The 14082-nt window shown below is 38.6% G+C and overlaps 1 protein-coding gene and 1 long non-coding RNA gene across 4 annotated transcripts in view; one reads left to right on the forward strand and one right to left on the reverse strand.

Annotated features, from left to right (window-relative positions):
• The window catches only part of LOC106484468 (uncharacterized), a 33932-nt gene that overhangs the window by 14938 nt on the left and 4912 nt on the right, over nucleotides 1-14082 (forward strand). The window contains exon 2 of the long non-coding RNA XR_001292565.2: nucleotides 2265-2481. This is a non-coding gene — a long non-coding RNA (uncharacterized lncRNA). The remainder of the gene's footprint in view (nucleotides 1-2264; nucleotides 2482-14082) is intronic.
• UGGT1 (UDP-glucose glycoprotein glucosyltransferase 1) overlaps nucleotides 1-14082 on the reverse strand; it is a 47281-nt gene that overhangs the window by 7844 nt on the left and 25355 nt on the right. For 2 of the 3 annotated variants that reach the window (XM_067301980.1, XM_013942663.2), the window contains 12 exons: nucleotides 13553-13576; nucleotides 12938-13032; nucleotides 12075-12281; nucleotides 11338-11469; nucleotides 10247-10377; nucleotides 7480-7575; nucleotides 6974-7076; nucleotides 6402-6481; nucleotides 5523-5712; nucleotides 2682-2840; nucleotides 785-870; nucleotides 386-470 (listed from right to left, as the gene is read on the reverse strand). In XM_067301980.1, the coding sequence (XP_067158081.1) occupies nucleotides 386-470; nucleotides 785-870; nucleotides 2682-2840; nucleotides 5523-5712; nucleotides 6402-6481; nucleotides 6974-7076; nucleotides 7480-7575; nucleotides 10247-10377; nucleotides 11338-11469; nucleotides 12075-12281; nucleotides 12938-13032; nucleotides 13553-13576 (1388 nt within the window). The remainder of the gene's footprint in view (nucleotides 1-385; nucleotides 471-784; nucleotides 871-2681; nucleotides 2841-5522; nucleotides 5713-6401; nucleotides 6482-6973; nucleotides 7077-7479; nucleotides 7576-10246; nucleotides 10378-11337; nucleotides 11470-12074; nucleotides 12282-12937; nucleotides 13033-13552; nucleotides 13577-14082) is intronic. The other variant, XM_067301981.1, reaches the window with a different exon arrangement.

The following is a 14082-nucleotide window of genomic DNA, read 5'->3' on the forward strand; positions in this document are numbered from 1 at the left end:
AATGTTTTTTTGCTCATCTGGTAATATATTTTCTATCAATAGATAGATTGAATGCTTTTTACTAGACTTAAATATGGGACATACAAAACTGACTTTTTTTTTTTTTTTTAATTAAACAGTCAGAGCACAACTGAGCCAGAAAAATTCAGGCATTATTTTTCTCATGCACATACAAAAGAAACAGTAGTTGCATCTCATTCTCTCTCCTGTGCCAGAAAAACAAGTTTACAGATAAATTTTTCACTGGAGATGTCATCAAAAGAATTATGTGCAAACTGTCTTTAATCTAAGCTTGTAGGAAGGGATCATGAGGCCTTAATGAAAGATTCTTCCTACTGTTGGTCAAACAGTCTTCTTTAAAAGCAGTTCTAGTTTTTAAACTCACCTTCACTTTAATAATTTTGCTCTTGAAGTTGTTGAGAACAACAATAACTTCATTAGCTTCAGGGGGAGAGTCTGTACCATCGTGGCTGAAAATACAGTAAAACATTCTTTATTTCTTCTTCAAATGCTTTCCTACATGCTATTAAACCTTAGCATTGTAAAGCATATCTTCAGACATGGAACAAAAAAAAGTAACAAGTATATATACTTGAACATGTCTACTTGTTTTCATAAAGGAATGAATTCATTTCATCTCACACAACACAGGAAGAAATGCAATTTGCTATTCAGGTGACTATCACTGAGCAAGTGGACTGTTAGATTCATCTATTAGAATGCTGCACCCATCTAGTTCGAAAGTTTCACAAGAGCAAAACCAGCCTTCCGTGTATTGTCCTACCTGTAGATTCTGTAGATATCCTCAGACCTGCCCTTTCTGAGTCTTAGAGTCCATGCGCCGGGATTGGCTTTTAACTGGAAGTAACCCTGTAAAAGGGAAGGAAAATAATCTGTCAGTTTTCAGAAAATGCAAATGTAGAAAAAAGCTTTAAACCATGTGTATTTTGACCCAGTGCTTTAGATCTGAGTGGCTATTCTTAAGCCAGCCAGTTAACGTAACCTTAGGACCTTAAAACACAGAGAACAGGAAAGAGCCAAGAAGTTCCATTCAAAATCCTCATTTTTACATAGGAGACAGAAGTATGAAAAGGTCTAGCATTATTTGTTAGATGACAGAAGATCTTCAGGGAGTCTTGATAGAAACAGTGTAATCCCAAAGGTGTTTCTGGAAAAGCATCACATACTACTTCGAGGGTTCACCTTCATGAGAGAGTAAAAGTGACTGTCAAAACACTAGTTGCTAGCTACATAGCACAGACCATGAAAGGTCTGACTACAAAACAAGATTTTAATTCATTTTGAAGCTATGCAGATTGATGTTTCAGCAGGAAGTAATAACACAGTTTATATGTTACAAGATACCTCTTTTACGGAACTTAGAAAATTACAATATAAAATTCAAGTATTGCATACAAGTGTTATTGCAGCTTCAGGTTCTAGAGTTTTTCAATTTTCTTCCGTGATTTAGGTTTTTATACCTGCAGGAGTTACAAATATTTGTAGTGATGCTTCAATGTACTACCTAGTTTTCCACTCTTACTCCATATGCATGCAATTGGACATGTGAACCAGTCTGCTTTAAGGAAAAGAAAAAAAAAAGCACTGGGCATACTCAGTACACTGTCTCCTAGTCCCTCCAGACTCTTTTCCTACCCTTCAACAGTGTAGGCACTGAGTTGAGGAAGATGATGAGTAGATACAGTGTGTGTACTGTGGTACATATGCTTTGGTTTAGCTCATTAGACAAACTCCAAGCCTTTCAGATTTACTGTCCAACGTACAGATGATGTGATGACACACACAGTAGCGCTCATCTTCCTTTTTATAAATATAATAGGATATACTTTGGCTAAGAGAAGATGCAGAGAAATAGAAAATGAGTGTAAGAATCTCAAATTAAATATTTAGAGGTGGTGGACATTTTTTCCAAACTTGTTAAATACCTTTAAAGATTTCGAAAACATGATAGACAATTTAGTCTAGTTTTTCCCTAGCACTAAATATAATTAAGAAAATATTCTAGTGGTTAACTTCCCTTGCCATAATTTAAGTCCATTACCTCCCACACTGTCCAGCATGGACCCTGTAAACAGACTGTTCCCTTATGCAGCTACCTGATAAAGATAGCTGCAGGGACCAGCCATGTACTTGGACTTCTGTCACCTTTTCTTGACTAAATTGAGTAATTCCTGTTCATTCACACTTCCTGTGTTTTCCAGCATGCTGATCATTCCTGCTGACTTTCCCCATTTGCTCCATAGGTCTCCAGAAGCAGTGTGTGCAAGACAAGACAATTTTCCACCTGAGGCTTTCAGTACCAGACAGAGTGGATGCCCTAAGTACCATCCAGTCTGGAAAAACACAGAACTGTCTGGCCTTTCCTGGAAAGGAGGTTGCTTAAGAATATAGGCATCATTTTAAGATGTTCCAGAAGACCCTCCTCAATAAGCTGCAGGGAAGGAGACCATTCTTGAAAAGGTAACAGACAAACAAGTACATAGCAAGGTTTTAGACATCAGTGTTAGGAACGATGTGGCTCTGGTATATTTGCAAGCAACTGTAAAGTATAAGTAGCACCATATATCGGTAGCTCACATATTAAAAGATACACAGTGGTTTATGCGAGCGATTGTGCTAACTGGAGAGCAAGAGTTATTTGTTGCCAATTAAACGCTTACCAAGTTGGCCATAACAATGGTATCAACAATGACGGGACGGGTTGAAGTTCCCAGCGTAAACTGGAGTCCCCGAGGTGGCTGTCCAGTAGTAATATCATAGCAGTGTCCTTCCAGAAGCAGATACTCCAATTCATATTCTGCAGCTACAACATTATCCACCTGTAAGGAGAAGATATTGCTAAACTTGGAAGTAGCTCAAAAGTGTTTTGGTTTTTTTTAATGATTCAATTACTTTCTGAAATAGCATTTAAATAGTGCTTGCTTTATTTTACTAGATTAATTTTATTAAACAAATCTCTAGACATCCCCAAAGAGCACAGCTCCACAGAGTGAAGCACTTCACACACGTACTGTTAAGAGAGTATCCCTGGCCAAAAAGGTTTGAATCTAAACTGGTAAGAGCCCAGTATAGATTAGGGAAGGACTGTCACTCTTATTTTACACTGTTTTTACATATATTGGGGAATTTAGTAAAATAGGTTGTCATCTCACAAGAAGTACAACAGGCTTCAGAACCTTAAATTTAAATCTGTTTGAAATCTTATCTAATATTTATCATCTGGAATTAGCACTTTATTTTGCTCTGCATTTCTCCTACGTCATGCTAGGGTACTGTCAGAAGGACCAATTCATTTGGTTACACAGAACAAAAGCGCTAAGAAAAAATATTTGCCATGTTTCACAAATCGCTTCAGGCCTAACTCCCCATCAGGCCAAATTCAGGAAGCTATATGAGCAAAATATTAGTCAAGTCTCACAAAGCATCTTGCCTCATTGCAGGTCCAGAATGACAGTTTAATTGCCAGTTTCAACAAACTACATATTAGGAATTGGAAATTGTGCACCAGCAAACGTAAAGCTCGTATTCATTTAGAGACTCAGGACGGCACTTTGAGTATACTTCAAGTATTTAATCCCCCTCTCCCAAGCTTTCAGTTCAACTAAGCAAAGAAGATAAATTCAGAGGCTTGAAATGGGTAGTTGTATCAGCCCTTCGGTGATCCATTTATATATAGCTTAATGGTTAGGTCAAGAGATGAAAAGCAAAAAACCTCCCCCGAAAAAACAAAAAACATTAAGTTTTCTAGATTTCTGAATAGTTAGTACAGGATTAGCAACACTAGTCTCTGCCACTATACTGCATCAGATTCCCAAACAATATCAGTGGGATGCAAAAGTAAGGAGAGGCTAATAATGAAATATAATAATGTTCAGTGACAAACTAACCCACGTTAGTAATGACCACAAGGTTGTACAGGCTGCCGATTTGCAAGAGGCCTAATTGCAAAGAGTCTGACAATCTCGTTCTGCTCTGCGGCGGACGGATTTCCACGCCGCAGGAGTCTCCCGCGCAGCTGGTGCTGCTGCTGCTGCTGCCAGTCCTGGCGGACAAGGCCCAGGGCTGGTTTTGGAGCCTGAACTACCCTCTCACCTCTAGAGGTGGTTCCTCCAGGTCAGGGTTGAGGCACATTGGTGGGGAAGCTTGTACTGCCACTGCCCATGCCATACCCGTTCTGTGGATAAATAGAGGACTTCAGCCTCCAGAGCTGTCAATCTGGCATCTTTCACACACTCTGGATTATACATACAAAATTATTATATTTTTAATATATAATCTGCATTTGTTCTAGGCCAGCTACATAATGGCTTATTCCAAGGGAAAAAGACTACTTGACACCTTAGGCTACTAACTCTGTACTGTGAAGTACAAAATTTTCTACTTTGCATCACATACAGATTTCCTAACTTTTAATATACATGCTTTTAGTGCACTTCCTAACATGTTTAGTATAGTGCATTTATAACTTAGCACTTACCAGCCCTCTATTTCTAAATCAGCAAAGACTATTAGACTAAGTCAAAATTAACTGCTAGTAGTAAGAGGTTAATAATTAGCACTGAATTATCCATCATCTCATTCAAGGTTAAATGAGAATCATCAGTTTGTACATACAGATATTCCTCCTGTATTTTTAACAGCTTTTTTGTACTAGATTCCAGCTCCTTGGATTTTTCCATTTCTCCTTATTTTATCCCCATGCATCTGTGGCAGCACTTCCCTGATCAGTATTGTAACAGTCTAATTCAAGACCTGTTCTAGCAGCAATCCACTCCTAAAACCAGTGCAACTGAGTGCATTTCTGTTGCACCAGTTCTCCCGTTTTGTTGACGCTGCATATTCTTTTGTGATCCACAAGAGTGTTTGCCAGTAACAAATACTGTGAAAATGAACAGGTAGCTAAAACCAGTTTGGTGGCTTCTCAGAGCAAGGGAAAGTAAGTGTAATTTACTTGCTGGAACAGGACTGTCAGGTCTTACCTCAAAATCTCTAAATCAGAAGTAAAGAAAACCCTTATATTTAATTGTGACACTAGCTGTGGGAAGTTCTAATCAGAGATAATTTTTAACTAATAAATTAAAAAAAAAAAAAAAAGGGCGGGGAGGGTTTAATGACCCATGAAGAGTTTCTTCATTTCTAGCTCAGGACATTCTGAGGTGTGATACATGCACAAGCAAAACAGAACCCCTGTAGGATCTACGTCAAGCCTACAAGTATGGCATCTCCTTCATCTCATCCTCTGCCTGGGATTTTTCAGCCTGTGGTCTCCAGGCATCCATGGACAGCTGAGGACAGCAACCTTACTGTCACTGAGCTCAGGTTTACCTGCGCCTCTCCTGGAAAATGTTTAGGGGGTCTGCTCATGGAAACAGCACTAACATCCACTGTTCTATGTATACCAGCATTTTAAAATTCTACAATTCTTTTCCATTACAAAGATAATCCCTGGGGGTAAAAAAAGCATTCAAATACATCAACAGGAACATGTTGATTTGTCTTACCTCCTCCAAGTAAATGTTATCAAGGTCATACGGGGTTCTGACAGATTCCACCATCCAGCTCTCAGGAGTATTTAGGTTCAAAGTGAACAGCGGGGACTGGGGCATATCCAAAAACTTGGCAATTGGTCCAGAAGCAAAGCTGTTATCTGCTGTGAAAGAAATCTCTGGCTCCAGAACATAACGATAAAAGCTGAAATTTCAGAAAAGAAAAATGCTAGAACATATTTCTGCCAAATTTTGCAAGTATTTCACTTTCTTTGAACTTGCTAAGAGCATCAGCTTTCCCAGAGAGTTCCAATGTCTCCAAGAAGCCAAAACTAAATTTTTATTCCTTGTTGCATACAGGAGGCATTGTCCAAAGCAAAATCCTTTGATCGGGTCAGAATTTTCACTTTTTTTTTCCCCACCAGTTTACCAGATTGTGCAAGACTCAATCATTAAGATTAGTAAGTTATTTAACCTTGCTCATATATATGGGGGGGGGGAACAAATAACAACAACCAAACACCCAACTCGTAAACCTGTCAAGGTTCTTCACAACATTCATAAGTTCCCAGATTTCTTATTATATATTCTATTATTTAAATGCACCGAAAGCATTTATCAAGACCTCCTGTAGGTCATCTGACCATGTTTGTGTGCTTGCATGTTCCAGCAGGTTTCTTTTTTATTGTTGTTTGGGGGCCAGGGATGTTTTAAGATACAGAATGGCAGAGTTGTGGAACCCAGCAGAAGTGGTTTTCTCACACAGGCTACACCCTAGCTTGTGACAAGGCCTCCAAACAGCCTTTGCCAACTTCATTATACTAAGCACATGCTTCCACTTCCACACTGCTGTTTTCCAGTGTGTTTTCCGCCCCCAGGCATGGTATTTCTTACCTTTTGAGAGGCATGTCAGAAAGTTTGGACTGGCAGTTCATAAACACTCTTAGGTTCATATTTATCAATTGGTTCAAAACCTAAAATAATGAGAAAGAGCCATCCCTTAAAATGCTAAGTAGGAAAGCTGACCACTGGTTTTATAGACAGGATCTCAAGGAGGCACATGACACGCTTCTTCTAAATCCTCCCTTCCTCATTACATGCTTTACTATATCCATCTTTTAATTAGTGGCAGCAAATCAGTTATCTGCCCTCTCACATTGTAGCCACTCTTCTGGGGATGCAGAAATGTTCTTTCCCAAGAAGAGTCACTGCAAACTAAACTGTCAATGGTGAAATTAAAAGTTATCGAGAAAATGTTTAAGCATGATCTTTATAGCTAGTGGAATAACTACACTGTATTACACACTAAGAAATGTACTGCAAGCACACAAATGTACTGTGCGTTTCAGCCACACTATTAGAAGGCCCTTAGTCAGGGAGTCAAGGAGGAAGAAAACATTCCAAAATTACAGAACAGAGAACTTTCTGCAAGTGCCCTAAAGCGCATTACAATACTGCAGGCATACCAAAAGTAATGGAGCAAGTCTTTGAGCTTCTCTGGTAACAGGGTCAACAATAGCCACAACATCAAAGTATGTCTCCCCCTCCTTTGGTCTCAGTTTAACTGCACTGAACAGAAGAAAAAACAATTTTGAAGTATATAATTTATGCACAAACACAGGAAAAAACACTAGCCATCTGAAGTCAAATTACTTATTAAATGTATGCCTTCTTTAAACTATACATATATATCTGTACATTGATACTGATCTGTATATATTATATATCTGTATATTAATATTGATCATGTTATTTATATGAATATATATCTATATATTAATATTGATCGAGAGAGAGCACGTGCAATCGATCTATAGCTATTTATCTATCTATATAGTTATCTGAAGTCTCGCTGTGTCCTAAAAACAGTTGAGGACTTCCCTATTGCTATCTGAAGTTAAAACATAATTTCAAGCCAGGGGAACATCAAAGAAAAGAGCATGTTGTTCAGCAAATGCTAGCAATCCTATACCTGTATCGTTCTTCAAAAAAATGATATTCAATCCTTGCCTCTCCTTTTGGTTGAGCAGAGAGAAGAGCGTCCACCTTCATTACCAAGTCACTTGCACTGAAAAAAAAGATGGTTTACAAATACTCAGAAATGCAGGCACTTACTACATTTCTGCCATTTAGCAAAAAAAAGAGAAGACAGTCTGAAGCCAGACACCCAAGCTGTTTTACCACCTCTCTCTATACGATTATTTTCCTGTTTGCATATATTTACAATGAATTGGTTTGAAACACATAGCAACATAAAAATACATGATCTGTGTTTCTGAAAACAAAAATATATTCCAGAAGAGGGTGTTCTTACTGTCCTCCTCCCTTTACTTCAAGGATGCTTTGAAGTAGCTCTGAAGAATTAAACATATTTAAGGGTTAATCCATCATTAAGATGATTAAAAAGGGATACAGCCTTATCACTCTGGGTGCCAAATTATTTAACTATGAAGTAAATGGCATTTTAGAGGCCAACCGTGCTGCAGGCACGGCATCCCTAAACTTCAACATCTCCTAGACCCATAAGAGATTCAGATCAAACCCTTATTTCACAGCAGTCTCCCATTTTATACTGCAACTCTAGGAACTGGAAAGCAACCCTGCATGTGGGAGAACTTTGAGGGAGAGGGGGGGTCCTATAAGGAACAGAATCACTGCTGACAAGTTCTTGCTTTTTATTATTCCCAGAAATTTTCAGTCTAGCATTTCAAGAATATCATATTTAATCTTGAAAATGTAGCACCTCATGAAAGTTCAATAGGAATTGATTTGTACATCACAGCTTTGCCAAGAAGCAATAGTGTACTTAAGGGTCTGTCAGCTTTTCCTTAATTAACTCAGTCTCATAGATTTATAGCGACAGCTGTTTAAATTGTTCGTAACAAAAACACAAGCCTGGTGAAGACTGCCAAGTTCTACCCTGTTTTCTAATGCAGCAGTTCAATTCAAAAGCTTTCAGGAAACCTTGGCAGTGCTATTTAAAAAAATCTGAACTCTGCTCTGTCCAAATGTTCAGTCTATGGCCTCTTCTGCCCTACCATCCAAAAAGCCTACACCCTTTCTTTATTTCCCTTTTGATTCCCACTACAGCAATGGATGCAAAAGGGTATGGAATGCTGTTAAAACTGTCCTCCTAGAGCTCAGATCACACAAGATTTCTGTACAAGAGACCTCAGCTTAACCTACTTAAGCCTGCACAAGCAAAAATTGTCAGCCTTTACCAGATGATAGCAGCACCATGGGAAAGTGACTGTTGCGAAAGCTAAATACAAGAGAAATTGTCTTCGTAGCTACAAGCTCTCACACACTTACACTCGCACACACACTCTATAAATATCAGTTCTGACCAACAGACACTAGCATATGTTCTTTTGAACCTGAAGATGATTTTCCTTTGAATAGATTACCTCTGTTCTTTTTGCAAGAATTATCTGGAACTAAGATTATTATTATCTCATCTCTACTTCTTTTCCTATTGTTTCTCTTTAAAACAAGATAAAAGCCATGTAAACGTTTCTGTAATATTGACAGTGAAATATATTACTAAAAAAAATGTTTTTGATACTGGTAGGACAGCAGCAGTTAGCTGAACTGCGAACTGATTCAGGAAGCCTACTCTTCAGGTCTCATCTCTATTTTCTTCCTTTCTTTCCCTTTTTAAATAAATATTGTGGTAATCCTACATACGAGTTATAAAACCAAGACACACAGGAGGCAAGTGGTTTAAACCAGTCTGTCGCTTAAGATTTAGCTAGGGGAAAACCCTCCACAAGTCTGAAGGCCTTAATATTAATGAGAAGTCAGGCTTCCGTTCCATTTAGAGAAGCAGAAAGGCAATCCAGCGCAGAAAGCTTTTTCAAGAACAAATGTAATAACACATAGCAATTTATACCGCTTTGTAACATAGCCCTTAGCAGCTAACAACAGCTCTCCTCTGCATGTAGACAGCTTCTCTGTTGGTGATGCTGTCACCAGCCAAAGTCAATTAAATCTGGAATGAAACTTCATCTAGCGCAACACAGCAGTGAATTTAGAAAGCCCTTGTAGAATGCGCGACCACCCTCATTCTTCTTTTCATACTCTTTTTCACTCTACCTGTGTTTTAATTCCATCCAAGAAACCACTTCCCGAACTCCTCCAATACCCAACGCAGCAGGCTGCTGCAGCCCATGTTGCTGTGATCCAGGGACTATCTCCGTGAGCTCCAATGCATTTACTGTTCTGTGTTCGCTTATGCAGTTTTATGGTAAGTCCCAAGAGACTTGGGCACTTCCCCACTTTCTTGCTGCTGGTCAGTGAGGCTGCAGTCAACACAGCTCCTTCAACTTCCATCACGAGGTGACAGACCAGCCATGGTAGATTACTGCTAGTTACAGGTAACGAGTCAAGAACGATGAACTTGGAGCACAGTACAGTACCACACTGGGGCTTGCCAGTACTCCCAATTCTGCTTCCTGAATCTGGGGGCTACAGTTACAGCTCCACACCTACATGAGATACTGTGAACTACAAAAAGTCACTAGAGCGCATTAAACCCAATACAGATAATTTACATCTTTTTCCTTTCTGACTTGCTCCTCTGAACAGTTGAGACTTGACCATAATGAATACACACGTGTTTGTTTGTTTATAACACCTAACCAGAGTGTACTTGATACAAGCTGAGGTTTCTCCAGGCTGCAGGAGGTCATGTTATAAGAGCACCACCACTTTTTGCTAATCTCTTCAGGTTTACTTACAGATCTTCCTCAAATCCCAGCTGTTGAATCTGGGATTTGATTTTCTGTCCTGATGTCTTCAGTATGATATTCTCAAGGAGGTGGAAGTCATCCTGATTAAACATCTCACCATCCTCTAATGGGCCAATAATCTACAAAGAAAATGGGATCAGAATTATTATGTAAAGGCTGCACTGAAACAAAATTCAAAGATGTATTAAATACTCAGGCCCAATCGTGATGGGTGTTAACTGTTTTTGACTGATATTAATGCCTATAGCAACCAAGTTTAACAATTCCAGCTATCTAGAGCCAACAGTACAAAATAACCTAGACCTTAAGACATAAAATACATGCTTACACTTTTCAGTAAGCGCACTGATTTGCCAAAGTACGGCATATTAAATTATACCTGCAATATTACAACCTGAAGGGGCAAAAGAATACCAGGCCAATTCCAGTAGTGAAGCAAAGCCCTGGCAAATCTTACTGCTCTCGTCTTCAGAAGCCTAAAAGCTGCCTAGAGAATTCTTGCTATTTTGCTAATAATGGGAATAGAATACTGCAAATTATCACTTGAAATGTTTAACCTGATAAAGTATACATTAGTCACTGGAACTTGCATTTTTTTCCTAAGTAGCAAGCAGATGACAAAAGGAAACTAAATGCTGTACACAGCAGGGCTTCATTATTTGCAGGGAAATACTGTAACAACAGAATTTGTCTAATTTAAGTGGCTCTTGTAGAAAGAGCTTGTAGGAGAGATCAAGTCACCAACATCCTTTATTCCGGGGCCAGACAGAGGAGCATTTTGCCCAAGGAATGGAAGCGGGACAATCATACAACTTTATCATCCTTTTTAGGCCCTGGACTCCATTCAGTGCCAACATGGCTGAAACTTCTGCTACTTAGACATCTGAATTTGTACAAAACTTCAGCTGGACACAGTACAAAGAACAGATCACTGGAGGTCTGACTAAATCAAACTAGGTGCAATCTAGTAACCTAAAGAAGGCAGAGACTCTGTATCAGATTCTCAGACACTGCTGCTCAAGGTCCGCTTCTTTGCGACACTCTGGATAACGCTTTTACCATCTGCTGACTGATCTCACCCTTCCATTGCTGATCACAGCCCTCTGCCCCTTCTTCAGCTTCAGAACATCTCTGCAGTATATAGCATGGGACAGAATAAAATCCACTTTGGGAGATTCATAGGCTTCTTTGAAAATATTGATATCCATACCCTGAAAGAAAAGAATACTTGACATTGAAACAGGACAAAAATTACACCCATGAACACTTCTTTAAAATGCATCTTTCTTGTTTCCTTTCAAAAACATCTTTATAACTTGATAAAATTTATCCTCATGCCCCTGTTCTTTGTGGTGTTAAACCTAGCTCCTGCCTGTCGCTCTCAAATATATCACAACTTCCGATGTAAAGGGCTATACTCCATTCTTCTGTTCTTAAGTGGTTCTTGGCTAATTTTTAAGCCTCATTTGAGAAATGTAGTTTATTTTCGTCTTAAAGAGATCATGAGCTTGAACTTCTCTCTTAATACCCAAGAAACAATGGACTCATTTTAACGTATCTCTGAACCTGCATTCCTTTTGACTTTTTAAAGTTGTGTAGCTTTGATGTGTAAGAGGATTTACATTTATTGTTAGGCAAAGTGTTGTAGTTCACTAAGCTTAACCTCTCGGAGAAAAAAAGCAAACAAAAAAACCTCCCCAGAGTGTTACTCTCCATTGTTACTTCAGCTTTTCCATATGAACATGCTACACTAAGATATTCATTAGAAGAACCAGCAAAGTACCTGACCTTTGCGGGCACCAACAAACATGCTTACCCCAACTGCAAATTCTAAGATGTCAGCTCCTGCCTCAAGTGCCTTTGCAGTTTCTTCCTTTGCCATTTTGGTGATGAAGTTCTTGGCGTTATTTGAAGTTTGTGTCTGCAGAGCTGCCCATATGGCCTTAGCAACAAGCGTGTTCTTGCTGTTTGGATCTTCACTGGGGTTATTAATCATGCTAATTCGGACATTATTGCTGGATTTCTGTGTTTAAACAAACATGGATTAGAAAAGTTTTAGATTTCAGGTATGTTTTATACAAGAAGAAAAATCTATTTTAATAAGATCTATAGCAAAAACTTTGTATTTCTTAGCATGCAAGCCAGATTCCAATTGGGTAAGTAACAGCACAAGATTAAAAGGACAAAATACTAATTTAACTCAAAGTATTTAGTCTACGTATAGGCACCACTGTGACAGGAATCTTCTAGATAATACTGTGCAGCTTTGCTACATAATAAATACAAGACCATGGCCATCACTCAGAGATCTGGCAAAACAGTGATGTAGGAGTAAACTACTTATTTTTACGATTCAGTCTCTGCAACAAGAGACAAAACAGAGAGCAGTGCTCATGTTCATCTCCAAACCAAAACTCAGACATTTCATTTTAGAAACAGGGACTAAAGAGCATCCTTTCTTTATTGTATTACTGGAGGGCCGAGAGGGGATTCTGGCTTAGCACAAGCAGGTCAGGGATGTTCCAGCCCCTACAGACAAGATAAGGCTGGAAAATAGAAACGTGCAGGGAAAACTACTCTCTCTTGCATCATAACACAGGACAGAAGCATAATCCTATGTTTCTCAAGCCTCCATCCACCGCTTTATTAACACCGCTATGCTGTGCAGGCATTACCTACCTGATGTTTAATTGCATCATACAACAGTTGCCTCCCTGAAGGTTTATCAAAATCGCCAACAATCCAAAAAGTAACTGGTCTAACAAAAGACTCATCTGTAGGAGGAAAAAAAGGAAAAAATGTATATATATATTTGAGGTAGAAGTAGAGCTTCAGTTTTTCCTCATTTGGATGAAAAAAGATGTGCATGCACAGATTTGGAAAAAAAAAAAAAAAGAATGACATAGGAAGGATGCAGATGAAGCTAAGCTATGAAGTCTAGTAGGACAAAAATAGTAGTATTGTATTAGGTTTGATTTCCTTCACACAGAAAACCCACATAGGACAGCATGCATCACTGTTTCTAAACTGCATTTTTTTTTTGCTACCTATTCAGTTTAGAAATTACAAAGGAACCTATAAATTAATTATAGGTTCCCACTAGGTTACAGACACGTCTCTTCTTCATGCTGATGCTGTTAGCTCACAAAATCAGTTTTGTACTGAGAAAAAAGTGCTGAAGCAAACATGCATTTAAACAGCTTTCTTATTTCCTGCTGATTCTAAATCCAACCTTATAAAGGAATTGGAAAATTCCCAGAACAGTAACAGAAGAAATGCTAAAGCATGAGTTACCATAGATTTCCTTGGAAGACATTCCTGGTCAAAAAGCAGAGAGGAAAGAAAGGGAAAGGAAACAGACATTAATTTTTTTTAGTAATCCCAATGTGTATCAAGAAGCTGAACAGCACTGCACTAGGCATAACTGAATCACCGAAGTTCAGTTTCAACACACAACAAGTCTGTGTTATTTTATTAGAATAAGCTTTGACACTTTTTTCAAATAGACTGATGCTTTATTTTCATACTACAGCACTAATTATACTACATATTATCAATTTCATACTATACCATGAAGGCATCATTCTGAAGACCATTTGCAAAACCTGCCATGCCATTGACTTGGATGTTGACAGTTACTGTTATCTTCCCTCTTCAAAAACCAGCAAGCCAGCACTATTTCAGTATTGCTGCTGAGTCAACAACACATACAGCTTTCCTATTATTTTAGAAAATAAACATGCTACAACATTATTGTAATCAGATACCAGCTATTCAGTATCTTAAGTCACAAAAGGGGCAGTGAGCCAAAAACTGTGAAGCCA

This window comes from Apteryx mantelli, chromosome 9 (genome assembly GCF_036417845.1).
Source record: "Apteryx mantelli isolate bAptMan1 chromosome 9, bAptMan1.hap1, whole genome shotgun sequence".
Classification (NCBI taxonomy): Eukaryota; Metazoa; Chordata; class Aves; order Apterygiformes; family Apterygidae; genus Apteryx; species Apteryx mantelli.